General features: G+C 44.7%; 3 protein-coding genes and 18 non-coding genes across 21 annotated transcripts; 2 read left to right on the top strand and 19 right to left on the bottom strand.

Moving 5' to 3' along the window:
* On the top strand, window positions 1-3835 carry glt8d2 (glycosyltransferase 8 domain containing 2). The gene is made up of 9 exons (XM_068755500.1): window positions 1-19; window positions 449-541; window positions 818-1016; window positions 1215-1332; window positions 1417-1501; window positions 2410-2522; window positions 2828-2994; window positions 3430-3542; window positions 3669-3835. The coding sequence occupies exons 1-9, from the start codon at window positions 1-3 to the stop codon at window positions 3833-3835; spliced, it is 1074 nt and encodes a 357-aa protein (XP_068611601.1).
* Window positions 3836-5073: 1238 nt separating this feature from the next.
* trnat-cgu (transfer RNA threonine (anticodon CGU)) lies at window positions 5074-5147 on the bottom strand. The gene has a single exon. It is a non-coding gene; the product is annotated as a tRNA-Thr (tRNA).
* Window positions 5148-5567: 420 nt separating this feature from the next.
* On the bottom strand, window positions 5568-5641 carry trnan-guu (transfer RNA asparagine (anticodon GUU)). The gene has a single exon. It is a non-coding gene; the product is annotated as a tRNA-Asn (tRNA).
* Window positions 5642-6002: 361 nt separating this feature from the next.
* trnat-agu (transfer RNA threonine (anticodon AGU)) lies at window positions 6003-6076 on the bottom strand. Its single transcript has one exon. It is a non-coding gene; the product is annotated as a tRNA-Thr (tRNA).
* Window positions 6077-6228: 152 nt separating this feature from the next.
* On the bottom strand, window positions 6229-6302 carry trnat-cgu (transfer RNA threonine (anticodon CGU)). Its single transcript has one exon. It is a non-coding gene; the product is annotated as a tRNA-Thr (tRNA).
* Window positions 6303-7015: 713 nt separating this feature from the next.
* trnan-guu (transfer RNA asparagine (anticodon GUU)) lies at window positions 7016-7089 on the bottom strand. Its single transcript has one exon. It is a non-coding gene; the product is annotated as a tRNA-Asn (tRNA).
* A 361-nt stretch (window positions 7090-7450) lies between these two features.
* Window positions 7451-7524, bottom strand: trnat-agu (transfer RNA threonine (anticodon AGU)). The gene has a single exon. It is a non-coding gene; the product is annotated as a tRNA-Thr (tRNA).
* A 152-nt stretch (window positions 7525-7676) lies between these two features.
* On the bottom strand, window positions 7677-7750 carry trnat-cgu (transfer RNA threonine (anticodon CGU)). Its single transcript has one exon. It is a non-coding gene; the product is annotated as a tRNA-Thr (tRNA).
* A 439-nt stretch (window positions 7751-8189) lies between these two features.
* trnan-guu (transfer RNA asparagine (anticodon GUU)) lies at window positions 8190-8263 on the bottom strand. The gene has a single exon. It is a non-coding gene; the product is annotated as a tRNA-Asn (tRNA).
* A 361-nt stretch (window positions 8264-8624) lies between these two features.
* Window positions 8625-8698, bottom strand: trnat-agu (transfer RNA threonine (anticodon AGU)). Its single transcript has one exon. It is a non-coding gene; the product is annotated as a tRNA-Thr (tRNA).
* A 152-nt stretch (window positions 8699-8850) lies between these two features.
* On the bottom strand, window positions 8851-8924 carry trnat-cgu (transfer RNA threonine (anticodon CGU)). Its single transcript has one exon. It is a non-coding gene; the product is annotated as a tRNA-Thr (tRNA).
* A 439-nt stretch (window positions 8925-9363) lies between these two features.
* On the bottom strand, window positions 9364-9437 carry trnan-guu (transfer RNA asparagine (anticodon GUU)). The gene has a single exon. It is a non-coding gene; the product is annotated as a tRNA-Asn (tRNA).
* A 361-nt stretch (window positions 9438-9798) lies between these two features.
* Window positions 9799-9872, bottom strand: trnat-agu (transfer RNA threonine (anticodon AGU)). The gene has a single exon. It is a non-coding gene; the product is annotated as a tRNA-Thr (tRNA).
* A 152-nt stretch (window positions 9873-10024) lies between these two features.
* trnat-cgu (transfer RNA threonine (anticodon CGU)) lies at window positions 10025-10098 on the bottom strand. The gene has a single exon. It is a non-coding gene; the product is annotated as a tRNA-Thr (tRNA).
* A 439-nt stretch (window positions 10099-10537) lies between these two features.
* Window positions 10538-10611, bottom strand: trnan-guu (transfer RNA asparagine (anticodon GUU)). Its single transcript has one exon. It is a non-coding gene; the product is annotated as a tRNA-Asn (tRNA).
* Window positions 10612-10972: 361 nt separating this feature from the next.
* trnat-agu (transfer RNA threonine (anticodon AGU)) lies at window positions 10973-11046 on the bottom strand. Its single transcript has one exon. It is a non-coding gene; the product is annotated as a tRNA-Thr (tRNA).
* Window positions 11047-11197: 151 nt separating this feature from the next.
* trnat-cgu (transfer RNA threonine (anticodon CGU)) lies at window positions 11198-11271 on the bottom strand. The gene has a single exon. It is a non-coding gene; the product is annotated as a tRNA-Thr (tRNA).
* A 439-nt stretch (window positions 11272-11710) lies between these two features.
* trnan-guu (transfer RNA asparagine (anticodon GUU)) lies at window positions 11711-11784 on the bottom strand. Its single transcript has one exon. It is a non-coding gene; the product is annotated as a tRNA-Asn (tRNA).
* Window positions 11785-12299: 515 nt separating this feature from the next.
* On the bottom strand, window positions 12300-12373 carry trnat-cgu (transfer RNA threonine (anticodon CGU)). The gene has a single exon. It is a non-coding gene; the product is annotated as a tRNA-Thr (tRNA).
* Window positions 12374-13364: 991 nt separating this feature from the next.
* On the top strand, window positions 13365-14877 carry spx (spexin hormone). Its single transcript, XM_068755499.1, has 6 exons — window positions 13365-13370; window positions 13666-13749; window positions 13868-13925; window positions 14161-14223; window positions 14351-14437; window positions 14813-14877. Exons 1-6 carry the CDS (start codon window positions 13365-13367, stop codon window positions 14875-14877), a joined length of 363 nt encoding a protein of 120 aa, XP_068611600.1.
* Window positions 14878-15518: 641 nt separating this feature from the next.
* gys2 (glycogen synthase 2) lies at window positions 15519-25471 on the bottom strand. The gene is made up of 16 exons (XM_068755176.1): window positions 25348-25471; window positions 23743-23924; window positions 23090-23281; window positions 22836-23021; window positions 21636-21780; window positions 21429-21546; window positions 20439-20559; window positions 20235-20341; window positions 19966-20025; window positions 19774-19852; window positions 18967-19080; window positions 17826-17952; window positions 17595-17690; window positions 17020-17183; window positions 16063-16143; window positions 15519-15740 (listed from the first exon to the last, which is right to left on the bottom strand). The coding sequence occupies exons 1-16, from the start codon at window positions 25469-25471 to the stop codon at window positions 15519-15521; spliced, it is 2118 nt and encodes a 705-aa protein (XP_068611277.1).
* Window positions 25472-25705: the final 234 nt, after the last annotated feature.

The following is a 25705-nucleotide window of genomic DNA, read 5'->3' as shown; positions in this document are numbered from 1 at the left end:
ATGTCTCTCCTGAGAAAAAGTAAGGGAAAAATAAAGTGACGATACTGACTGTAAGTCTGAAGTGATATCAGATGATGATATCCTAACTGGATCTACACCGTCCACACGGTGATCTGGATCAGCACCAAAAGGTTCTAAATTGCTAGTGTAGAAATACTACAAATATTACAATGACTCGTTGAACATGCTTGGAACGACAGTCAGCATTTCTAACTTTTCTTTCTGAAACATGATAGTAAAGTATTTTAGACCTGGTTGCAGACGAGTATTTGAAACTCCTCCCTCTTGCCTGACAGAGAACGCTGCGGTTTTTCTGCAGCCATTACAAGAAAGCATCCCAACCAGAAATATTATGCTAATTGTTAGTGCAAGCGAGTCAAAGTGCACAGCAGGGTGAACACGTGGGAAACTCCCGCTCTAATGGGGATCCTGCATCCATGTGTTTCAGTGAACCGGATCCTCCTGGTGCTGCTGCTGCTGCTGCTGTGTTACCTCCTACACAGCACACTATACAGAGCCCCCCCTCCAGCCAACCCACCAGGTGCCTCCACCCGGGTTCTAGTCACATCTTTAAAACGTGAAAGCAGCCACTGTAGCATTTGCACATATTTCACAGAGCAGATCTGAGTGAAAATCACAGATAGTTCCCAGAATGCATTGGATGAGGCGGCGACACTGAACAATTGCATTACTCTGTTTCTTCACTGAAGTGACTTGTAATAATGATTTAATGATCTGTACTAACTATGAACTGCATGTGCATGCATGCATTAAGAAGGTTGCTAAGGCAGGAGCGCTTTCCTCCGATTCCCCTCAGGTCACCTGAAGAGTGTCAGAAAAGCAGCACATGTTCCTACGGCGAAAGCGCCAAAGGACGACGCCATCCCCGTCATCATCTGTGCATCAGAGGAACGTATGGGTGCGACCATGGCGACCATCAACAGCATACGCAGCAACACGGACGCCAGCGTTGTCTTCTACATCGTTACTCTTCGTGATGCCATCAAACCGACGAGGTTCACCCTGTTTTTTAGTGAGACGATGAATGGCATGGCTGCACGTTGTGCACATGCTGGGACCTGTCATTGTGATTTGTCTCTACTTTGTTGCATATATTCTACGTGACGGTTCTGCAACACACCCATAAAGCCTTGGTAGGCCTGATGGGTGTGCTTCGATGACTTTCGTGTTCCTTCATCTTTGCGTTCTTCCAGGCAGTACATCGAGAAGACTAACCTGAAAGGCATCAAATATAAGATTTTGGAATTTAACCCCATGGTGCTACGGGGAAAGGTGAACCCAGACTCCTCTCGCCCTGATCTGTTGCATCCGGTGAGTTCTGGGTTTGTTGTCCTGACGCGTGGCCCCACAGTATAATAATACATGAGTTAACCTTCAAATGCTTTTGTTCCGCAGCTCAACTTTGCACGCTTTTACTTACCTCTGCTTGACATCAGCCATAAGAAGGTGATATACTTGGACGATGATGTCATTGTACAAGGTATGTATGCACAGTAATACCTCGAAATACGAGCGCTTTGGCGTACGAGTGTTCTGAGACATGAGCAAACCTGCGAGCAAAACTTTGCTTTGGTACGCGAGCATAAATTTGAGGTACAAGTAACTTCCAGATGGTGGCGCTAGATGTCCGAGCGCTCCTAGCTAGCTTCACTGGTCCAGTTCAGGTGTTCTCCACCTTCCCAATTGAAATGGAAACATCATGTACACTATATTAAGGCGAAAAAAATATCCTAAAAACTTTGTGTTCTGTACAGAACAAAATATTTTTTGAGCGATAAAGCTTTTTATATAATCTTTTGTACTTTAATACTTCCATATATGACCTACTGTGTGGAGCTATCAGGTGGTACTTAATTCTTAATGATATTGTTTTACTACAAAAACGTGCTATATGCCTGATGAATAATGCTGGACGTGGCGATCATATGCATCAACTATTTATGAAATAAAGCATAGTTTGTTGGCATAGTTTATTATAAAACAATTAAAATTATGTTGAAAGCCAAACAGAATATTCTCCTAGAAGGTGTTCAAAAATACTATAAACTATCAGCAGATTAAATATATCTAAGAGATGACCGTAAATGTATTGTGCCAAAAGCCCATTTCGGTTGGATCGATCGCCAGAGTACCACAATAGTGTACTTTTAGTGCTTGTGTACAAACCGTCGTTCAGACGCGTTCAGCGTCTGGAGAAGGAGGTTAAAATCTGGGCTGAGGACAGCATCTCGTCTCTCCAAGCTTGCTTTGAATGCACAGACTGGCATCACACTATAATGATCATGGTAAAAGATTCCTCCAGTAGTATAAGGTTTTAAAAAAAGAAACAATCACCAAAGAAACTAATGCATTTAACATTATGCATTATGATGTGTTGACGCACTACAGGTGACATCAAGGACCTGTTTAAAGCCAAGCTGAAGTCGGGTCACGCTGCTGCCTTCGCCACTGACTGCGACCTGCCCCCCACGCACGAGATGGTGCGCTCCATCAGCATGCAGGTGCATTCATGTGTGTGTTAACATCCATTATTGCATATTTATGAAGGATGTTTGCTGTAAAGTCTGAACTACAGAGTCCTTTGACCATTTAAGAAGCTGACATTAAAGGCAACACGAGGGCTGATTGATACACTTTTGTGGCTTTGGTAAACAGATGTAGTAATAAACGGTCTCCATACAGCTCATTTCGTGCAGGTACAGCACAACACTTCAAATAAAGTCTCAACTACAGTTGTGGTATTTAATTCTTTCAAAAGATTTGATCACTGAAACATGACTTTCTGCCCTCTGAGTTTTTCCCTTAGACAACCTACATGGGCTTCCTGGACTACAGGAAACAGGAAGTTAAAGATCTGGGCATCCACCCCAGAGACTGCTCTTTCAACCCTGGGGTGTTTGTGGCAGATATTGGTGAATGGAAGAAACAGAAGATCACCAAACAGCTGGAGAAATGGATGGAGGAGAATTTCAGGTGTGCACAGGGATCAGCAGTTTCTAGAAGTGGTTCATGCCCAGCTCATTTCTGATGCTCTGGAGAAACTAAAACCGGGTTTCTTGGAGACTTTCTCTGAGGTTTAGTACACAAAGCAGTATCTTCGGAGTAAGGAGGAGGAGCCAGTGCTGTGTGATGGAGATTCTTTGATCTGTTACTGTCCTATCTGAACAAGATAAAACATCCTTTGGTTAGCACTATATCTTAGTTTTCTAAATGTGGGGGTTTATTCTTTTTTTAATTGATGTTTTTCACTATCAACATTCATTTTTATTGCTTTTATACTACAAAATATATTAATATTGAGAATAGGAAATCCCACATTTTGTCTTTCAATAAAGTTATATTACAAGAAATTAAATAAAGCAATAAGAGCGCCACCTGAGCAGAAACCCTCTTCCTCTTCTCCATCAGGCTGAACTTATACAGTAGCGCCGTGGCAGGAGGCGTCGCCACTCCACCTATGCTTATTGTGTTTCATGACAAGTACACAACACTGGACCCACTGTGGCACGTCAGACACCTGGGTGAGATCATCACTGTTTATGTGCAGTCAGTTCAAGCCATCCAAAGTGGAATGGATACCGCTGGTACTCACAGGTGTAAAGTCCGATACTGTAGGACTGACCTCAGGTGATTTCCTGTTTGTCCAGGCTGGGGTCCAGATGCTCGCTATCCAGAGAGCGTCATACAGGATGCACGGCTTCTGCACTGGAATGGTCCATTCAAACCTTGGAATTACCCAGCTGCTCACTTTGATCTGTGGGAAAAGTGGTTCATCCCAGACCCCTCCAAAAGGTTCTCATTGGTACGAACTTAGAGAGACTGCTGAGAACTTTGGAACATACCATGTCAGAGCCACAGAGGGAGATGCATCATGGAGGGGCAGGACTGAGTTACTACTACTGTACTTTCAGCTTGTCCCGTGAGGGGTCGCCACAGCAACCCAACCTTCTCCACGTCACCCTGTCCAAAGCATCATATTCCAAAGAGCTTCCTGTCTCACCTCATCTCACCTTGAGTGTGAACAGTGCTTCCTCTCTGGGCACCCTGTCATAGGCTTTCTCGAGATCTATACACAGACACAATGCTGCTCCTTCTGACCTTCCCTGTACTTCTCCATTTCTAGCATCAATGCAAACATTGCGTCTGTGGTACTCTTCCTCGGCATAAAGCCATACTGCTGCTTAGTCTAGCCCAGGGGTCGATAACCTGCGCCTCTGGAGCCATATGCGGCTCTTTCATATTCCTGTTGTGACTTTGAAAAATAAATAATGAGTATTTCATCAAGTTATTCAATGCGTGATGATTATATTTGTCCAAATTAGTCCATACATTTGCTGCAGGGAAGAATATATTCATCAAGTAAGGTAATGTTTTTGCGGGATGGGGGGGGGGGGGAAGTCTGGCGCAGGTCTACAGTGAAAAGCAGAACTATTCTCTGCTGTACTGATAACCTACATCCCTGTAGGGGGCAGCATTGCTTTTTTCAGATGGAAGGCTTTGGATATGCAAGAGAGGCTGACAGAAGACTGGAATACTACATCTCGGGCAGGGGTGTCCAAACTGTGTCATGGAGGGCTGAGATGCTGCAGGTTTTCCTTCCAGCGTGGAAGTGATTTTAATTTTCATCACCTAATTCAATTTGACAAAAGGCACTCATTCGTGAGATCAGCTGCTGGATCCGTGACCCGGATCTCAACACATGTGTAAGTCCCCGTGGTGGGCCAGGCAACATCCGACGAGTCGAGTGACTCGTTAAAAATTCAGCTGTTTGGTGTAGTGATAGGCTCACGTTTCCCTCAATCCTCATTAATTCATAGGGAGTTTTACACAGGGAAGTCATTTGTAGTTGGAACATGCAGACAGTTGCTACACAACAAGACAACTCAGCGATCAGGCAGAACTCACAATCATTCAGCTGTAAAGGAACTCTTTCTCTGACACTCCAAGACGTCCATGAAGGGCAGAAACACTTGTGCAAGGAAATACACCATCCCTGGGTGGACTCGAACCACCAACCTCTCAGTTAACAGCCGAGCGCAAAAGCAGAAGGTCAGGCGCTGCTGGGATTTGAACCCAGGATCTCCTGTTTACGAAACAGGTGCTTTCACCAGCTAAGCCACAACGCCACGACTTTGATCTTCGCAAAGAAGAGAGTTCTCACGAACTCTTGAAAAGGACTTGAATTCGGCCTAATCTGGGTCCCTTTTTTTTATTACAAAAACATTTTAGTTCATGTGATTGAAGTCATTTTGATTAGGATCACTCTGTTGTGAATGAAGGACAGTCTGTACAAGAATAACAGGATCCTCTGAGCTTTCACCATCTTCGTCAAAGATCTGTCAAGTCCCCATTTTTCATGTTTTTCTCTCAAAAACTTTGTCTTGTTCAGAAAAACTAACCTGCTGCCCCTTTGATTAGTGTCTCATACAAATGAAAAAAAGGTGAAACGTTGTAGTCACTCACAATCATTAAGCTGGAAAGGAACTCTCTCTCCGACACTCCAAGACTCCCGCGAAGGGAATAAACACTTGTGCAAGATAATACACCGTCCCTGGGTGGGCTTGAACCACCAACCTCTCGGTTAACAGCCGAGCGCGCTAACCAATTGCGCCACAGAGACATAAGGCCTCACGTTGTTTGATAAATAGGAGCACAGAAACTTGCTGGTCACTCCTCTTCCTCACAATGAATGCAACCCCACCAATGGACTATTCTGACAGTCCAGCAGGCTGTCCATTACACCCATCTCACATTCAATAATTTTGTCAAAGTGCTTATGGATCATGCTTCTAACAAGATTTTTCAACTCTTCAAGACACTCATTCTGTCTCAAGGTGTCTATGATGGGGACAAATATGGCCTCCAGCAATGATAGCTAAGAGTATCCATTTCCATATCTTCGTGTTCGTCGACATTTCCTTGAAGCCTCATTGATTGCAGTTTTCGTCCTTCTCTCCAGCATGACATGAAACCAAAAGCTCAGGCACTGCTGGGATTTGAACCCAGGATCTCTTGTTTACTAGACAAGCACTTTGACCAGCTAAGCCACAGCACCTCGGTTGCTGAAGATTACAACAATTTTCTTGTGAACATTTGAAAAGCAAAGCAATTCATCAAATGATTCATCTATTTCACTGAATTAAAGGGTTGTACTTGATGCATATGAGTCCACGTTGATTTCAACAAATATCATGAATAGATGGACAAAGGCATCGCCGGGATCTGAACCCAGGATCTCCTGTTTACGAGACAGGTGCTTTCACCAGCTAAGCCACAATGCCATGACTTCAACTGTTTTGAAAAATAAAGTTCTCATGAACTCTTGAAAAGGACTTGAATTCGGCCTAATCTGAGTCCCTTTTTTTTATGACAAAAACATTTGAGTTCATGTGATTGAAGTCATTTTGATTAGGATCACTCTGTTGTGAATGAAGGACAGTCTGTACAAGAATAACAGGATCCTCTGAGCTTTCACCATCTTCGTCAAAGATCTGTCAAGTCCCCATTTTTCAAGTTTTTCTTTCAAAGACTCAGAAAATAAAATTAGTTCAAAAGAATTGACCTTTACTTTAAAAGTGAGACAATAAGAGGGACAGTGAAGGTCAGACGTTTTGGAGAGAAGGTCAGAGAGGCCACATTGTCACAGCAACCCAACCTTCTCCACTTCACCTTGTCCTTTGCATCGTCCTCGCCAACACCAGCCACTCTAATGTCCATGTGTCTTCTCCTGGGTCGTCCTCTAGCCCTGTTCCCTGGGAGCTCCATCCTCAGCATCCTTCTACCGATATAGTCCCCGTCTCTCCTCTGGACATGTCCAAACCATCGAAGTCTGGTCTCTGTGACCTTGTCTCTATAAATACTCCAGCTAATTGGGGAAATATTATGCTACTTCTCATACCAGCGCAGAGACCATTACCCAGAAGTCCAAGGAACTCTCTCTCCGACACTCCAAGACTCCCGCGAAGGGAATAAACACTTGTGCAGGATAATACACCGTCCCTGGGTGGGCTTGAACCACCAACCTCTCGGTTAACAGCCGAGCGCGCTAACCAATTGCGCCACAGAGACATAATGTGTAGCACTGTTTGATAAATAGGAGCACAGAAATTTGCTGGTCACTCCTCTTCCTCACAATGAATGCAACCCCACCAATGGACTATTCTGACAGTCCAGCAGGCTGACCATTACACCCATCTCACATTCAATAATTTTGTCAAAGTGCTTATGGATCATGCTTCTAACAAGATTTTTCAACTCTTCAAGACACTCATTCTGTCTCAAGGTGTCTATGATGGGGACAAATATGGCCTCCAGCAATGATAGCTAAGAGTATCCATTTTCATATCTTAGTGTTCGTCGACATTTCCTTGAAGCCTCATTGATTGCAGTTTTCGTCCTTCTCTCCAGCATGACATAAAACCAAACGGCCAGGCACTGCTGGGATTTGAACCCAGGATCTCTTGTTTACTAGACAAGCACTTTGACCAGCTAAGCCACAGCACCTCGGTTGATGAGGTTTACAACAATTTTCTTGTGAATATTTGAAAAGCAAAGCAATTCATCAAACGATTCATTTATTTCACTGAATAAAAGGGTTGTACTTGATGCATATGAGTCCACGTTGATTTCAACGAATATCATAAACAGATGGACAAAGGCATTGCCGGGATTTGAACCCAGGGTCTCCTGTTTACGAGACAGGTGCTTTCACCAGCTAAGCCACAATGCCGTGACTTCAACGGTTTGGAAAAAGAAGGTTCTTGTGAACTCTTCAAGAGTTATTGTGAACTCTTGCAAAGGACTGGAATTCGGCCTAATCTGAGTCCCTTTTTTATGACAAAAACCTTTTAGTTCATGTGATTGAAGTCATTTTGATTAGGATCACTCTGTTGTGAATGAAGGACAGTCTGTACAAGAATAACAGGATCCTCTGAGCTTTCACCATCTTCGTCAAAGATCTGTCAAGTCCCCATTTTTCATGTTTTTCTCTCAAAAACTTTGTCTTGTTCAGAAAAGCTAACCTGCTGCCCCTTTGATTAGTGTCTCATACAAATGAAAAAAAGGTGAAACCTTGTAGTCACTCACAATCATTAAGCTGGAAAGGAACTCTCTCTCCGACACTCCAAGACTCCCGCGAAGGGAATAAACACTTGTGCAAGATAACACACCGTCCCTGGGTGGGCTTGAACCACCAACCTCTCGGTTAACAGCCGAGTGCGCTAACAAATTGCGCCACAGAGACATAATGTGTAGCACTGTTTGATAAATAGGAGCACAGAAATTTGCTGGTCACTCCTCTTCCTCACAATGAATGCAACCCCACCAATGGACTATTCTGACAGTCCAGCAGGCTGTCCATTACACCCATCTCACATTCAATAATTTTGTCAAAGTGCTTATGGATCATGCTTCTAACAAGATTTTTCACCTCTTCAAGACACTCATTCTGTCTCAAGGTGTCTATGATGGGGACAAATATGGCCTCCAGCAATGATAGCCAAGAGTATCCATTTTCATATCTTAGTGTTCGTCGACATTTCCTTGAAGCCTCATTGATTGCAGTTTTCGTCCTTCTCTCCAGCATGACATAAAACCAAACGGCCAGGCACTGCTGGGATTTGAACCCAGGATCTCTTGTTTACTAGACAAGCACTTTGACCAGCTAAGCCACAGCACCTCGGTTGATGAGGTTTACAACAATTTTCTTGTGAATATTTGAAAAGCAAAGCAATTCATCAAACGATTCATTTATTTCACTGAATAAAAGGGTTGTACTTGATGCATATGAGTCCACGTTGATTTCAACGAATATCATAAACAGATGGACAAAGGCATTGCCGGGATTTGAACCCAGGGTCTCCTGTTTACGAGACAGGTGCTTTCACCAGCTAAGCCACAATGCCGTGACTTCAATGGTTTGGAAAAAGAAAGTTCTCGTGAACTCTTCAAGAGTTATTGTGAACTCTTGCAAAGGACTGGAATTCGGCCTAATCTGAGTCCCTTTTTTATGACAAAAACCTTTTAGTTCATGTGATTGAAGTCATTTTGATTAGGATCACTCTGTTGTGAATGAAGGACAGTCTGTACAAGAATAACAGGATCCTCTGAGCTTTCACCATCTTCGTCAAAGATCTGTCAAGTCCCCATTTTTCATGTTTTTCTCTCAAAAACTTTGTCTTGTTCAGAAAAGCTAACCTGCTGCCCCTTTGATTAGTGTCTCATACAAATGAAAAAAAGGTGAAACCTTGTAGTCACTCACAATCATTAAGCTGTAAAGGAACTCTTTCTCCGACACTCCAAGACTCCCGCGAAGGGAATAAACACTTGTGCAAGATAACACACCGTCCCTGGGTGGGCTTGAACCACCAACCTCTCGGTTAACAGCCGAGCGCGCTAACCAATTGCGCCACAGAGACATAATGTGTAGCACTGTTTGATAAATAGGAGCACAGAAACTTCCTGGTCACTCCTCTTCCTCACAATGAATGCAACCCCACCAATGGACTATTCTGACAGTCCAGCAGGCTGTCCATTACACCCATCTCACATTCAATAATTTTGTCAAAGTGCTTATGGGTCATGCTTCTAACAAGATTTTTCAACTCTTCAAGACACTCATTCTGTCTCAAGCTGTCTATGATGGGGACAAATATGGCCTCCAGCAATGATAGCTAAGAGTATCCATTTTCATATCTTAGTGTTTGTCGACATTTCCTTGAAGCCTCATTGATTGCAGTTTTCGTCCTTCTCTCCAGCATGACATAAAACCAAACGGTCAGGCACTGCTGGGATTTGAACCCAGGATCTCTTGGTTACTAGACAAGCACTTTGACCAGCTAAGCCACAGCACCTCGGTTGCTGAGGATTACAACAATTTTCTTGTGAATATTTGAAAAGCAAAGCAATTCATCAAACGATTCATTTATTTCACTGAATAAAAGGGCTGTACTTGATGCATATGAGTCCACGTTGATTTCAACGAATATCATAAACAGATGGACAAAGGCATTGCCGGGATTTGAACCCAGGGTCTCCTGTTTACGAGACAGGTGCTTTCACCAGCTAAGCCACAATGCCGTGACTTCAATGGTTTGGAAAAAGAAAGTTCTCGTGAACTCTTCAAGAGTTATTGTGAACTCTTGCAAAGGACTGGAATTCGGCCTAATCTGAGTCCCTTTTTTATGACAAAAACATTTTAGTTCATGTGATTGAAGTCATATTGATTAGGATCACTCTGTTGTGAATGAAGGACAGTCTGTACAAGAATAACAGGATCCTCTGAGCTTTCACCATCTTTGTCAAAGATCTGTCAAGTCCCCATTTTTCATGTTTTTCTCTCAAAAACTTTGTCTCGTTCAGAAAAACTAACCTGCTGCCCCTTTGATTAGTGTCTCATACAAATGAAAAAATGATGAAACTTCGTAGTCACTCACAATCATTAAGCTGTAAAGGAACTCTTTCTCCGACACTCCAAGACTTCCACGAGGGCAAGAAACACTTGTGCAAGATAATACACCGTCCCCGGGTGGGCTTGAACCACCAACCTCTCGGTTAACAGCCGAGCGCGCTAACCAATTGCGCCACAGAGACATAAGGTGCGGTGCTGTTTGATAAATAGGAGCACAGAAACTTGCTGGTCGCTCCTCTTCCTCACAATGAATGCAACCCCACCAATGGACTATTCTGACAGTCCAGCAGGCTGTCCATTACACCCATCTCACATTCAATAATTTTGTCAAAGTGCTTATGGATCATGCTTCTAACAAGATTTTTCAACTCTTCAAGACACTCATTCTGTCTCAAGGTGTCTATGATGGGGACAAACATGGCCTCCAGCAATGATAGCTAAGAGTATCCATTTTCATATCTTAGTGTTCGTCGACATTTCCTTGAAGCCTCATTGATTGCAGTTTTCGTCCTTCTCTCCAGCATGACATAAAACCAAACGGTCAGGCACTGCCGGGATTTGAACCCAGGATCTCTTGTTTACTAGACAAGCACTTTGACCAGCTAAGCCACAGCGCCTCGGTTGCTGAGGTTTACAAAATTTTCTTGTGAATATTTGAAAAGCAAAGCAATTCATCAAACAATTCATTTATTTCACTGAATAAAAGGGCTGTACTTGATGCATATGAGTCCACGTTGATTTCAACGAATATCATAAACAGATGGACAAAGGCATTGCCGGGATTTGAACCCAGGGTCTCCTGTTTACGAGACAGGTGCTTTCACCAGCTAAGCCACAATGCCGTGACTTCAACGGTTTGGAAAAAGAAGGTTCTTGTGAACTCTTCAAGAGTTATTGTGAACTCTTGCAAAGGACTGGAATTCGGCCTAATCTGAGTCCCTTTTTTATGACAAAAACCTTTTAGTTCATGTGATTGAAGTCATTTTGATTAGGATCACTCTGTTGTGAATGAAGGACAGTCTGTACAAGAATAACAGGATCCTCTGAGCTTTCACCATCTTCGTCAAAGATCTGTCAAGTCCCCATTTTTCATGTTTTTCTCTCAAAAACTTTGTCTCGTTCAGAAAAACAAACCTGCTGCCCCTTTGATTAGTGTCTCATACAAATAAAAAAAAGGTGAAACTTTGTAGTCACTCACAGTCATTAAGCTGTAAAGGAACTCTTTCTCTGACACTCCAAGACTCCCGCGAAGGGAATAAACACTTGTGCAAGATAACACACCGTCCCTGGGTGGGCTTGAACCACCAACCTCTCGGTTAACAGCCGAGCGCGCTAACCAATTGCGCCACAGAGACATAAGGCATTGTGTTGTTTGGTAAATAGGAGCACAGAAACTTGCTGGTCACTCCTCTTCCTCACAATGAATGCAACCCCACCAATGGACTATTCTGACAGTCCAGCAGGCTGTCCATTGCACCCATCTCACATTCAATAATTTTGTCAAAGTGCTTATGGATCATGCTTCTAACAAGATTTTTCAACTCTTCAAGACACTCATTCTGTCTCAAGCTGTCTATGATGGGGACAAATATGGCCTCCAGCAACGATAGCTAAGAGTATCCATTTTCATATCTTTGTGTTCGTCGACATTTCCTTGAAGCCTCATTGATCTCTCTTGTTTACTAGACAAGCACTTTGACCAGCTAAGCCACAGCACCTTGGTTGATGAAGTTTACAACAATTTTCTTGTGAACATTTGAAAAGCAAAGCAATTCATCAAATGATTCATTTATTTCACTGAATTAAAGGGTTGCACTTGATGCATATGAGTCCACGTTGATTTCAACGAATATCATAAACAGATGGTCAAAGGCATCGCCGGGATTTGAACCCAGGATCTCCTGTTTACGAGACAGGTGCTTTCACCAGCTAAGCCACAATGCCATGACCTCAACTGTTTTGAAAAATAAAGTTCTCATGAACTCTTGAAAAGGACAGAAATTCGGCCTAATCTGAGTCCCTTTTTTTTATGACAAAAACATTTTAGTTCATGTGATTGAAGTCATATTGATTAGGATCACTCTGTTGTGAATGAAGGACAGTCTGTACAAGAATAACAGGATCCTCTGAGCTTTCACCATCTTCGTCAAAGATCTGTCAAGTCCCCATTTTTCAAGTTTTTCTTTCAAAGACTCAGAAAATAAAATTAGTTCAAAAGAATTGACCTTTACTTTAGAAGTGAGACAATAAGAGGGACAGTGAAGGTCAGACGTTTAGGAGAGAAGGTCAGAGAGGCCACATCGTCACAGCAACCCAACCTTCTCCACTTCACCTTGTCCTTTGCATCGTTCTCGCCAACACCAGCCACTCTCACGTCCTCCCTCACTACGTCCATGTATCTTCTCCTGGGTCGACCTCTAGCCCTGTTCCCTGGGAGCTCCATCCTCAGCATCCTTCTACCGATATAGTCCCCGTCTCTCCTCTGGACATGTCCAAACCATCAAAGTCTGGTTTCTGTGACCTTGTCTCTATAAATACTCCAGCTAATTGGGGAAATATTATGCTACTTCTCATACCAGCGCAGAGACCATTACCCAGAAGTCCACTCTTTCCAATAACTGCCGGCAGCTGTAACAGAAGTAATAAAACCTTCAGCTTGGGGTTGAAGGTGGTTATGAAGGCTTTATCAAGTTCAGAATATTTACAGTGTAAGATGGCTTTTAGTGAGAGGAGTAGAATTGATTGGCGACTTTGCTCATTATTTCTCTCCACCCCCGTTTCACCGTATTGGCATGACCTATCACAGCTGGCGTCAGAACAGAGTGGAGCTCAAAGGGGATATAAATACATGGTGCGGAATCTTCACCAGCGATCACCCTGAGGCTTCTACTCTCACCCGCTTCCTGGAATCCAGACTGACAGGATCTCTGACACCATGAAAGTAAGTACAAGAAAAGGGAATGATACGAGAGGCATTCTTTCATCCTAGTTTAAATTTTAAGTGGTGGCAACCAGATATTTTTGGAAAACAAAACACAGAAAGAAGAGTTTTGTATTTTTTGCATCATAACATAAAAGGTTTTCAAGTTGCATTCTTCTTCTGCTCTGATGTACTTTTTAACTTGTTGAAGGTTCGGTGAAACGATGCCTAAAGTGTGTATCATGTCTGTAACGCAACGCTGAATCGGCACCAAGGTCGGCTTCAATGCTTCTGAATGGGCTTTCATTTCACACAGGGTTCGAGGACCGCCCCGTTAACTTATGCGCTCAGCCTTTTGTTCCTCGCATCCTTGATCTCCCAGTCATGGAGCGCACCCAAGGTAAGCCTCGCTGTTTCTGTGAAAGGGCTGATAGTGATGGCGTCACTCCACACCTCTGGCAGAGCAGACGGCGAGACAACGGTGAATCAAAACATTTGTACTTGTTTCCTCAATAAAGGGCTCTTTCCAGCGGAGGAACTGGACGCCACAGGCTATGCTGTACCTGAAAGGAACCCGTATGTGGGCTTTTGTGCTATTGATCTCATGCCTGTAGAGAAATTAACAAATAAAAGTTTTTTAAAATAAATATTCAAGTGAATAAAGGCAAGGCAAGAAATGTAAAAATATTTTTTCCCAAAGTCAATTTCTGTCATTATAGTAATCTCTAGTCGTGTCTGTCAGTCGCCAAGCAAGGCTCAGTGTCTATTTATGTGATTTTTGAAGACGTTTATTCTTTCTTTCTTTCGCTAGAGGGGCGCAGGTTTATCTCAGAGGACCGCAAAGAGGGAGACGTCTACGATACTTTACACTTGGGTACGGCGCACTACTGGCAAATGTTCCTCTGCAGCACAGCATATCAACCACCTTTACTTTACCACACGAAGCCGTTAATCTGACCCATGAAGTGGATAATCTGCTTTGTGTTTCTCTCCCCTTTCAGAGACTCGGAGTCAGAACACGGAGAAGCTGAACTTGGATCAGGCGGCGACCGTCCTGCTCAACTTTCTGCAGCAAGGCAGAACCGGAGGTGAGAACTTTTCTCCAGCAGACACTGCAGCGGCAGATTATGTGTTATGTCGCGTTGCATTGGTTACTTTGAGGAAAGGACCTGCTCTACTATTTTACCTTTGATATTTAATTCTTTGACTTGCCGTGCAGAACAAGTGGCAGTCATCTCAAACATGGCCGTCGGTTGCAGGGTAGAGGGAGCATGCATCAGACGCGGGAAGGCAGTACAATTTGAATACATACCGTTTGAACCGCTGTGATTGCACATAAAAAGCAAAGGGTCACCCAGTCGTCATGGATTCTGATAACCGGATAAGCGTTGTTTGCAGACATTATGGTGATTAATGTGTGGATTGACATAATCTGATGTCCACTTTGTCTTTCTCTCATGCAGTTGATGACAACCCAGATGAGGTGTATTTCCAGGAGCTCCCAGTGTGGAAGAGAGAATATTTCTAGCAGTCGTTCCTACGCTTGCAAATTTGTCTTTGTTTTTGAATGTTGTTTTTGTGTGAGGGAAGAAAACAGTGGTTTGTAAATAGGAGTTCTCTGACACGGTTAGAAATGTGATGATTCATAGAATTTTAATTCAAACCCAGATTGTGTGGGTTTTTTTGTGTGTTTTTTTTACTTCTTTGACAAAATGTTATCTATCTGCTCTCGTGATGTCAAAATGTCCAATAAACGCATTTTATTCCTGATGGCATATCAATTCTACAAATTAATCCATATTTTATATGGCGTTGAAATACAGCCATCTATCTATCTATCTATCTATCTATAATCTTTCCATCTATCATCTTGTTTCATAATTCCAAAGTTTTCCGCGGATCACATACTCGCCGTTTTAATCCACTCCTGTTTTATTACATATTTTAAAGTATCAGCATCTTACAGATCCAAACCAGCTACTTGTGGATGACGATACACTTCGACTTTAGTAAACTGTGTCACCGAGTTGTTTCAAAGAAAGCGATGAGGTGGTGGAGGGTGCTAAATGCGACTCATGATGGCCGTCGTGGATCCAGCTCCAAAACGGAACTGTTTTCGTGATGGACCTGGACGCCGTGTCAATCTCTAGATACTCTGCATGGTAAATGTCAGTTTCCTGACCCCCCCGGCTGCTTCTTCTTGCCCCGCGGAACGCCACCCAGCACAAAGGGAGCCTTAATGTTCAGCCGGTCTCTCTCAGCCTCCTCGTCTTCGTCGTAGGGCTCACTGTCAGCATCATCCTCCTCATCACTGTGGTGGGGAGTGGAGTGAACGGAAGCCGAGGGAGAGGGGGGCACAGAGTAGGGCCGAGGGAAACGGAAGCCCTGTGTCTGTGGAGACAAGTGATTTAGTGTAAATAATCAGTTATAAATGTGACAAAATAGTAAAAAGAAAAGGCGGGGCCTTGTTTAAACGGTATCAGTACATGAGAGCCGATAAAATGAGCCTTCTCGGGTAAATGGCTGGTTACCTACTGGATCACTTGCATTTATGCCCTGCTAGTTTCTGTTGGAAGGTCTTTGTGATCATTTTGCATCAGAAACTTTGTGCATCTCTGCTCCTTCTTGACTTGTCTTGTTGTGATCATTGTGCACTATTTCATTATTCCAGTCCAACCCCGTTCCCCCCCGTTTTCCTGTGTGGCGTCCCCACCTTGAGAGGAGCCATGGGGTCCATCTTGAAGCTATCTGGAAAAGCTCTGCTCAGGGCAAGATGCCGGGCGTGTATGTAAAACTGCAAAAGTCAGAAAGACACGCGTCACATATTGAACAACATCCAACCAAACGTCTTGCACATCTTTCTCCTCCGTTTGAGAGTCCGGATTCTCAGGACAGGAAGGAGAACCTGACATATGAACCTGAACCTGGAGCCTGAAGAACATTTGCAACAAGAGGCTACCTCCCGGTGTCCATCCAAATGGGGGGGGGGACTCACTATTTTTTCCACACATTTTCTTGATGCATCTGTGATGTCAGCAACGGTTTGAAAGGTCCAGTGTGTCGGATGCAGCCGTGCTTAGCAGCAAGGGTCAAGGTGCAGCCGACTTTCATCCTGCCTCAGCTTTGCTGTTAGAGCTGTTAGAGTAGGACCCGGTTCCTCCGTGGATACAGATCACTTATGTTACATTGATTGTGATCGGGATTCTTAAACTGTCCCATTTAAAAGGGATGCGATACTAGTACCAAAAGCAATACACAAAAATACACACTAAAAGCAGTACCAATGCTGCTGGAGCTTTTCCTGCTAGACAACTTTACCGAGTTTCTCCTGAACTAATACTTTACATTTAAACGTTGACAATTATTGGAATCGCAGCTACGTAGTTTAGCTGGGGGGGGAGGTCTCAGATGTTGTCAGAGCAGAAGTCTACCTGTGAATCGCTTTTCACCAATAAACTCAAAGACCTTATTTTATGATGACATTTTGATTCATCTGAAACAATCCTTCAGCCTTTAAAAGCTAAACTTTGGTTTGACAGGAGAAGTTTCAATGTTGGATTTCATTCTGGTTATTTCGGCCGACACCGCAGGGATGATTGTGTTTGAAAGAAATATTGCGTTGGACTCGCTCTAACAAACAGCTCGTTGAATTAGTGGAGCAGAAACCGACCCGCCCCAGGTACCGCCAGTCCAGCAGGTCCGACAGCCTTTCAGTTCGGTTCCGCTGGATTATGCGCTGGCGGCGAGACTGCTGGCAGAAATTGAACATGAACTGGGTCAGTTGGTTACAGGACTCCTCCGCTGAGCGAAACCGCCGGTCCACGATGTAAATACCTGGCAGCCGTAGTGAGGAAGAGGAAGCGGATTGGAGGAGAGAAAAGAAACGAAAAGAGGCGGGAAGACGAGTCAGTGGACATTCATGGAATTCATAAAAATCTGTCAAAGTCTGTGTGTGTGCGCGTCTTAGTCATAGTCCTGTTGTCTTCCTGTTTTATTGTGGACTGTTTTGCTGTTTACCTGGTGTCAGCTTTACACTTCCTCCCTATGTGGTTCCCGCTACACCTGCGCTACACCTGCGCTAAACTTTGTATTTTGCCCTTTTTGTGCACTTCTGGATAAACACTTTCATGTCATTGGAGGTTGTTTTGGGGTCGTGCTCTTGAGTCCAGTGCCAGTATCCCGTCATTGAGTGAGTGTGTGTGTGTGTGTGTGTGTGTGTGTGAGAGAGAGACAGAATGTCCACACCATAGGCAGCCGGGTCCGAGACGTGCTCCTCCATGAAACAGCCGAATCCCGACAGGTTGGTGGTGATGCTGGGAATGCCCATGACCGTGCACTCACCTGGGGAAGTACGACAGACGGTGTTCAGGAAGGTAGCAACACGAAAGCTACGCCGCGCTTGTTGCTGTGTGGAAGCTTGGACTGGACTCGCATGCAATTTGGGTCGTACTTTACAGCATAATAGAACAAGGTTACCAGGCGTGTAGCCCCATGGCTCGTAATAGGAGGGGAACACGCCAAGGTTACAGCCACGCACAAACTCCTCGTAGTCCATCGGCAGCAGAGGGCTGGTGGAGGACAAGAACTCCGGGTGGAAGATGATCTGGAACACCGGAGATGAGACATTTTCAAAAGACACACAAGGCGGAAGAGTAAAACATAATCATGACTCTAAGAGCGAACTGGAACGACGATGCTTTATCTATCCACACAACGGGGAAATTATTTTCACACTTACATAATTTCACGCACACCTGCAGGGTCTCTACACAGCAATGGTGAGAGGAAGCAGGAAGGGCAGTCTGCACAAGGCGGGGCTCGTACACATACTACATCCATCCATCTGTTCCGCTTTGGGGGACACGGGAGCTGCTGGAGTCTATCCCAGCTTACTATGGGCGAGAGGCGGGGCACACCTCGGACATTTCGCCAGCGCATATATTACATACAAATGCATGCAAATGAAGAAATAGACATTTCAATTCACAAAGTCAAAACCAAAAACATTATTATTTCTTAATTGATGTGTTTTGGACTTAATTCTCCGTGAACATCGAGTTTACCATCATCCATCATCGATGAAGCCGCCGACCACTTAAAAACATGCATTATAAATGATAGGATAATATATAATATGCAAGGAAGACGTATACAGATGAGATGTCCTCACTTACCGACGTGCTCGATTAAAGACGACTCAGAGTCACGACGGGTTTTCCAAAATTTTAAAATCTGTGTTTAGCGACAATAAATCTTTATTACAAGCAGACTGCACTGGCGACACCGCCGGGGTGTGCCCCGCCTTTTGCACATAGCAAGCTGGGATAGACTCCAGCAACCCCCGTGACCCCTCAAAGCCAAAAAAGCAGAAGATGGATGGATGGACAAATGGATGGATGGACAGACGGACGGACGGATGGATGGATGGACGCAAAGCTGATCATGCTGAGTAGTTAGTCAGTCCACCTCTTTAACTCAGACTAAAATAGCCCACAGTATAAATATTTACAACTGAATCACTGATTTTCCATCATGTGATGAACAGGAACAGGTTTTCTTCTCACACACACACACACACACACACACACACACGCACGCACGCGCCTGCTCGACCTACCTTGATGCGGTCGTTCCTGGAGTTGAACAGGCCGATGCGTCTCACATTGGACAGAATTGGATCTGTTGAGTCATCTAGCATGTTGTGAGTGGTCACTGGTGGGAGGCTGTGTCGCTGTGGGACAGGCGGCAAGCGGGTTGGCTCTGGTTTGTTTTAGTCTGATGGGGTTTCTATAGCAACAATCCCTGACTGTTAAATTTGATTTTTTTATCATCATAATAAAGGTCTGAAGGGACGACAGCCTGTTATTTTAACAGCCTAATCCTGTTTAGAGTATCTGAGAGTTAGTATTTCTACTACTACTACTTTACTTTCTTGTCCCGTGATGTGTCGCCACAGCAAATCAGCCTGTCCTTTGCATCGTCCTCCCCAACACCAGCCGATAAGAGGGAGAGTGAAGGTTAGACGTTTTGGAGACAAGGTCAGAGAGACCAGACTTGGATGGTTTGGACATGTCCAGAGGAGAGACGGGGACTATATCGGTAGAAAGATGCTGAGGATGGAACTGCCAGGGAACAGGACTAGAGGACAACCCAGGAGAAGATACATGGATGTAGTGAGGGAGGACGTGAGAGTGGCTGGTGTTGGGGAGGACGACGCAAAGGACAGGGTGAAGTGGAGAAGGTTGGGTTGCTGTGCCGACCCCTCACGGGACAAGAAGAAAGTACAGTACAACTACTACAGTTGTAGAAGATGTCATTAATCGTATACATGTAGTTCCTTGACTTAGGACAGTTCAACTTTGACTGAGGGCCAAATCGTCTGAGGACTGATCCCTGTACATGGAGCGGGGATTGGAGAAACTACCTGAGTGGCGTAGATCGCCCTCTTCATAATGGTGAAGTCGTCTCGGTCAAGAATTGCGCTCATATCAGGCATCTGTCCTCTGAGGACACAGCAAAAGAATAAAACACACGCCTGGCCTCCGAGACGCCAGCAGAGCCAATCGGTGCGCACCCTCTGACCTGTAGAATCTTTACACGCTTGCAGTGCACTTACTTTAGCAGCGCTTCATACAGCTTCTTGCCAAATTTCTCCTTCACAGTGTGGGCGGTGTCCCTGTTAAAGTCAAACGCAAAAGGCTTCAGTCCGAAGTCACATCTTTGATGTTTGAAGGATTCGAATTCAGGTAGCCACGACGAACTGTTAAATAGTGTGCCACCTGTGTGTTGGGTCTTCGGGACCGATCTAAGCTGGGATCTTGTATTCGGGTTCTCGGTTTCAACCAACTGGCAGTCAAATGCTTCATATTGATTATACATGCATACCAGAGCTGTTTCCGCACTGCCTGCCCCTTCAGCGACTCCACATTGAAGTTATTGGTTTTAGCCGGCATGATGAAGAAGACCACCACCGTGATGTCATTTCTGTGGACCTGTGTGCAGCGGGCGACAGAGGGGGGAACAGGTGTGTGCTAAAGGCTGATGCGTGTCGCTGTGCACCACCGAATGCAGAGGACTGAGAGGCCTCACCCGGAGCAGGTAGTTGAGTCTGGACAGGGATTCAAGGAAAATATCAGCCCCCTTGTTGGAAAACTCATAGCGTCCCGCAATGAAGAAGAAGAGGGTCCTGTCCAAGTTAAAGTCAAGATGGCTGCCAGAAGAATAGAAGACAGTTTAGTTTAAATGGATATTTTGAATTGTTGTACATTTTAACAGAATCTATCCGTGTCTCGTCGAAGCAGTCCGTGTTAGCTTCCGTTTTTTCTGCTTTCCCGATGGCTCAGAAATCATTTAGTGGGGTTCTGCCTCGGGCTGGGAATCGATTTAAATTTCTTAGAATCGGTTGCTATTCCTGCAAACGACTCCCTTATTGATTCCAGTGGCCGCGAATGACGATACTACGCAACGTGCGCAGCGCTCGCCTGTTTTATGTTCATCGACCTGTTTGAATCGAGAAGAGAATCGATCAAGAACCGAATCGTTTCGCAAACTCGAAAATTGAATTTCTAATGCTATAAATCTTATCAATTCTCAACCCTAATTCTGTCAAACATTATTGTCGTCTGAACTCTCCCTCATGGTTGGTGACCATGTGTCCTATTTCCTGTTCCACTAACGTTCACTATCGTCACTCGTTTCCGCTCGTGGGTCCTTCAGTTGTGGCTTCTGCCTCTCTTCTTCTTCTGCTAATTTTTGCCGGTAGAGGTTGACTCTCGAGAGGCTGCTCCCCGTCCAACGGTCTCTGCCTGATCTGGACTCTGAGCCAGATTTAGCTATTGTGCTATAAAAAGTGCTGTCAACAGGCGTGAGATGTGTCTCAACTATGCAGAAGTTTTGGAGTGACACAGTCAGAGGAATGTACACAGTAATACCTTGAGATATGTGTATAATTCGTTCCTGGACCGAGCTCGTAACATGATGGTATCGCATCAGTCGTATGTAAAGTAAAATATGACGCCCAACACCACTGGTTACTTCGACATGAGGTGATTTAAAGGTACACGCATAAAGTGCACCCACCCGTAGAAGTGTCCTCTCACAAACTCCTGGATGTGGGCCTTGTTGGTAGCGTGCAGGTTCTGAAACTCGTGCATCGCAGAGAACTTCTTCACGTTCAGACCGTTTGGCGTCACCACGTCTGTCCCATCAAGGCAACGAGAGGATGGTTTAGTGAGCGAGTCAGGACACTGTGGAGCACCACGGCGCAGCAGTGAAACGCTTCCCCACCGGGCTTCCTGTGAAGCAAATGTTGCGCTTCCACAGCCGTGATTTGGGAGACGGTGGTGAAGACGTGAGCGCAGTGGACCGCTGCTCTCTCCAGGCAGTAGCGGTGATAGATCTGCCTCTCGCCTGCCTCCTTGTCAATGTCGAACTACAATAAAACACACCCAGGAGACGATCAATGCAGTGAACGGGACAATTCATTTCAAAGATCCTCATTTCTCCTCATCTTGATTAGTAGAATTGTAGCACACACTTCTGCACTACGTGGTTCTGGTTGCGCCACCAGGTCTCCTTATCTCCCGTCACGCCGTGTTGGATAAGCAGTGGTGGCTCCCCGCCTCAAACTTTGTTGCAGAAATGTGGATGTTGTAGCAAAACATTGGACGCGTGGAACAGAAATAGCATTGAACTCATTTATTAGCGATTATTGGTTCGCCTGACTGTGTCCAGGTTAACAGTCAACAAAGCTGAGATATTGCATATTGATATGATTGTATCGATCGTCTGTTGCAGGTTGTAATTACAAACACCTTGTCTGTCAAGGACGGACGGATGTCTGTCAAGGATCCAGTCCAGCTAGCGAGCGACCTTTACCTCCACGCTTACGCCGACCTTTTTGGTGTGAACTGCGAAGTGCCAATTACAGAAACGCCGCCCTGATAAACAGCTCAGCATCGCTAATGATGCGCCCAGTGGGCGTGGCCGCCTGCTGGTGTGTGTGTGGGGGAGGCAGAATGTAATGACGCTTCTGAAAGCTCATTGTTCTTGTTGTTCCAGTGGCAGAAAGCAACGTGGATAATCTCTCATTATATTGATGATACTCGAGTTAAAAGTTGATTCCAAACTATTACAGGCTGTTGAAGTCACCGCGAGCACAAGTTACTGTAATATGTACTTTTAAAATATATATATCGATTTATCAAGAGTCTAGGACGAGATTAACAGGAGTGTCGTCTCTACCAGAGCCAGCTTACTTACCTTGTTACATCTTTATTATCATGTTATAACACATGTGTAACAGATGACCTTGCATTCCTCAGAAACCCAAATTGAAACGAAGTTTCGACATGACTTCATATTGCTTTGTGACTATTTAACTACAGAATCGTGCCCCTTGTAATCGAGCTGCTTTATGCCTGTATCTGTAATCATTGTCAGCGATGTGCGCAGGTGTCTGTCTAGCCACGCCCCCTGACCGCTCACCTTGTCCAAGTTGTTGTAGAAGTCGACATTCCCGGCACAGAGGTATCGCCCCAGTAAGGTGGCATGGGTGGTGAAGATTGTCGCCATAGGGATCTTGCGGGAGCGAGAGAGGATAAGCCCTGGACCCGCCTGCCACTCGTGGAAATGTCCAATAACGTTGGGTTTGTCTCCCAACTTGTCTGTTAGCTGGAGAACAAAAAAGAGTTTTCACTAAGAAGCAGCGAGCAGAACAGCAGGCGTGAATATCAAAGGACCTCTTTGAAGAACCAGGCAATCAGGGAGCCCAGAATTAGGGAGTCATTGGCCTCTTTATCATGGTAGGGCAGGCCGATGCTGCAGGTCTGCCACAGGTCCGCCTTCCAGCGGTCCAGGTTCCAGGCTGCAGAGCCGATGTCAAACAAGATCACGTAGGGGCTGCCCTCAATCAGCCAGCGGCCAAAATGAACCTGCGGCAAATGAGAGAGGCACAAACTCAGCATTCATTTCTGATTTTTGTTCAGCGCCTTGTGACAGTGGGGGGGGGGGGGGGGGTCCGCTTCAGATGAAGCACTATGTGAGACGCTGGGGGGCTGCCGGCCCAATCAGGAGCTGCACATGATGCTGGTGTTTGCTTTATTTCTTTTCAATGGCTGATCAAATATCATTCAGAATTCTTCCCTTTTCATTGGGTGGGGGGGGGGGGGGGGCAGCAAGGTGGAGCTGTTGCCCCACAGCAAGAAGGTTCTGGGTTTGATTCTTTCCTGTGAAGCGTTTGCGTCTTCTTCAGCTGAAGACGAGACGGGTACGATGGTCTCGTCTTCAAGGAGATGGAGAGACTAATGTTTGGATGGGCAAGGTGCAAATATTCAACTTTTTGAAGGCGTTGCCATAAGCTCCGCCCCCCTCTCTCTCACACGCACACACACACCTGGCAGCCATTGTGACTGAGCGCGTCCATGGCATTCTTTATGGCGGGGTTGGCTGGCTCGCATCGCTCCACCTGCGTCTTAAAGTTGTGTTCAAAGTAGGGCCCCATCATGTAGTAGTTGTCTCCCCACTCGTCCACTGTGATCTTGGCTTTGGTCTGAATCACTGTGTAGATTCCTCCGACTGCAGGTTCAGAAAGGAGACAGCAACGAAGCCACGGTTAAAGTTACTTCCTGAGTTCACCCCGACAGGGTGTCGTGTTTTCTGCCGCCGCCCAATGAAGCAGCAGAAAACAGTTTTCAGGAGTTTGATGGTCTTCTTTTCCCCTGTACAGGGATGTTATGGAGTTTTTGCTCACCTGGTTCAAGGATCTCAAGGTAGAGGGTGTTACTCCTTTACAGTTTTTAAAGTCCTCATTTTAGAATTTAGGCTATGCAAATAAAAAAAATTATTGATTGATTGATTACCAAATATAAACGTTATACTAACAACTAAGCTGTCAACAACCGTTTTCCCGTAAACTCCACTAATTATAAATCAGCATGAAAGTGCTTCAAATATTGTGAAATTTCGAGATATTTCCAGAGAATATTGTATTTCTATATTTTTTGACCTTTATTTTAACATCAGAGGAAGCAGCAGTGGCAGACTTGGTGGGCTTGGGGGGGGGGGGGGGGGTTATATCTAACATGAGCCCAGGACAGCTGCTTTCCCAGCAATGCCTCAAGTCTAATTCTTCCTTTATTAAATTGAACTCTTAAAATTGGGCGTCAGTGATCTTTGGGGTGTCGCTGGCCTTACGTGGGGGCCGTTTTGATGCAGACAGAACTTTCTGTCGTCTGACCCGAGGGCAGAGAAAACAGCAGCGCGACTGATAACGCTTGAACTGATTGACAACGTGACCCTGGACATTGACGCATGGAAGCGAAGACTTGCAGTCAGAGTTCATGGCGTCTGTAGATCAACGTTGTGTAAAAGGACGGCAAATCGCTGTGTTGCAACTGTTTAACTTGTTATTGTGAAATGTAAAAGCCAAAAGAGGCTCGTATGGAACGAAACTTAAAAGTAAAAGCTTAAACAGTAAAGCCGGAAAATGCCTTGGCTATTTGGCTAACGTGAATTCATGCAGAAACACTCGATGTCCCTCCATCAGAGCTCTGCTCTGTCGTAGCCTCCAGATAACCAAACATCAAATCCAGGTATTATCCAGTAATCACTTCTTTCATTTGCTCCAAATTATTCTAATACAGATGTTCATGTTTGCAGATTGGATTTGTTTTTTAAACAGTCAAAAGCAGTATTTGTTCCATTTCCGCTACTTATCTGCAGTTTAATGTTTAACTCCGTCTCGACTCGCTGGATTTTTTCAATATTTGCTCTTTACAAATCAAGACTACGTATTCATTTATGTTTATTTTGATCTGAAGAATATATGCAAGTACTACGTTTCAAATGTCATGAAAAGTAAAAATCAATATTTGAATTGTATAATTTTGAAATCCTTTGCAAGGCTTTATATCGTGGAAGTAATTTGTGGATACACGAGTTCAAAGTTACCTAATATGTTTGGGAAAGTCCAGCAAGTAAGTTGTACTTCTGGTCTTACCTTTATTAGTGACTTCCCAAGACACCTCAAAGAGCAGCAGGTCCTCGACGGGCAGCTCGTCTTCGTCCCAGGCTGGCAGCAGCCCGCTCAAGGACGTCATGGACAACGAACGGGACAATGGCATTTTGGAATTGAAGCCCAATATATGCTAATAAATATATGCTAACTTTAGCTAGAATGATCTCAGTGGGAAGAGAAATCCTTCAGGTGGACTTTCTGCTCTGTGAGGTCAGAACGCAGCAGGACAAGATGAAAGGGTCCGACGGGCAAACAGGCTCCACCTGCCCACTGGGGGCATTAACCTTCCATATACACTACATAATACAGGCACACACACACTACATAATACACGCACGCA

Source organism: Brachionichthys hirsutus, chromosome 22 (genome assembly GCF_040956055.1).
Source record: "Brachionichthys hirsutus isolate HB-005 chromosome 22, CSIRO-AGI_Bhir_v1, whole genome shotgun sequence".
NCBI classification, from domain to species: Eukaryota; Metazoa; Chordata; class Actinopteri; order Lophiiformes; family Brachionichthyidae; genus Brachionichthys; species Brachionichthys hirsutus.
Note: the sequence above shows the minus strand (reverse complement) of the source record. Positions and strands in the feature narration are given on the sequence as shown.

Coding starts and splice junctions, on each gene's coding strand:
- glt8d2 (XM_068755500.1), top strand. Junction 1,017..1,214: donor GATGCCATCAAACCGACGAG/GTTCACCCTGTT, acceptor GCGTTCTTCCAG/GCAGTACATCGAGAAGACTA. Junction 3,543..3,668: donor GTGGCACGTCAGACACCTGG/GTGAGATCATCA, acceptor CTGTTTGTCCAG/GCTGGGGTCCAGATGCTCGC.
- spx (XM_068755499.1), top strand. Junction 13,750..13,867: donor AGTCATGGAGCGCACCCAAG/GTAAGCCTCGCT, acceptor TCCTCAATAAAG/GGCTCTTTCCAGCGGAGGAA. Junction 14,438..14,812: donor GCAGCAAGGCAGAACCGGAG/GTGAGAACTTTT, acceptor TCTCTCATGCAG/TTGATGACAACCCAGATGAG.
- gys2 (XM_068755176.1), bottom strand. CDS start 25,471: ATGCCATTGTCCCGTTCGTTGTCCATGACGTCCTTGAGCGGGCTGCTG. Junction 21,781..22,835: donor TCTACAACAACTTGGACAAG/GTGAGCGGTCAG, acceptor GTTTTATTGTAG/TTCGACATTGACAAGGAGGC. Junction 16,144..17,019: donor ACTGGCGGTACCTGGGGCGG/GTCGGTTTCTGC, acceptor TGACTTTTGCAG/TTTTACATACACGCCCGGCA.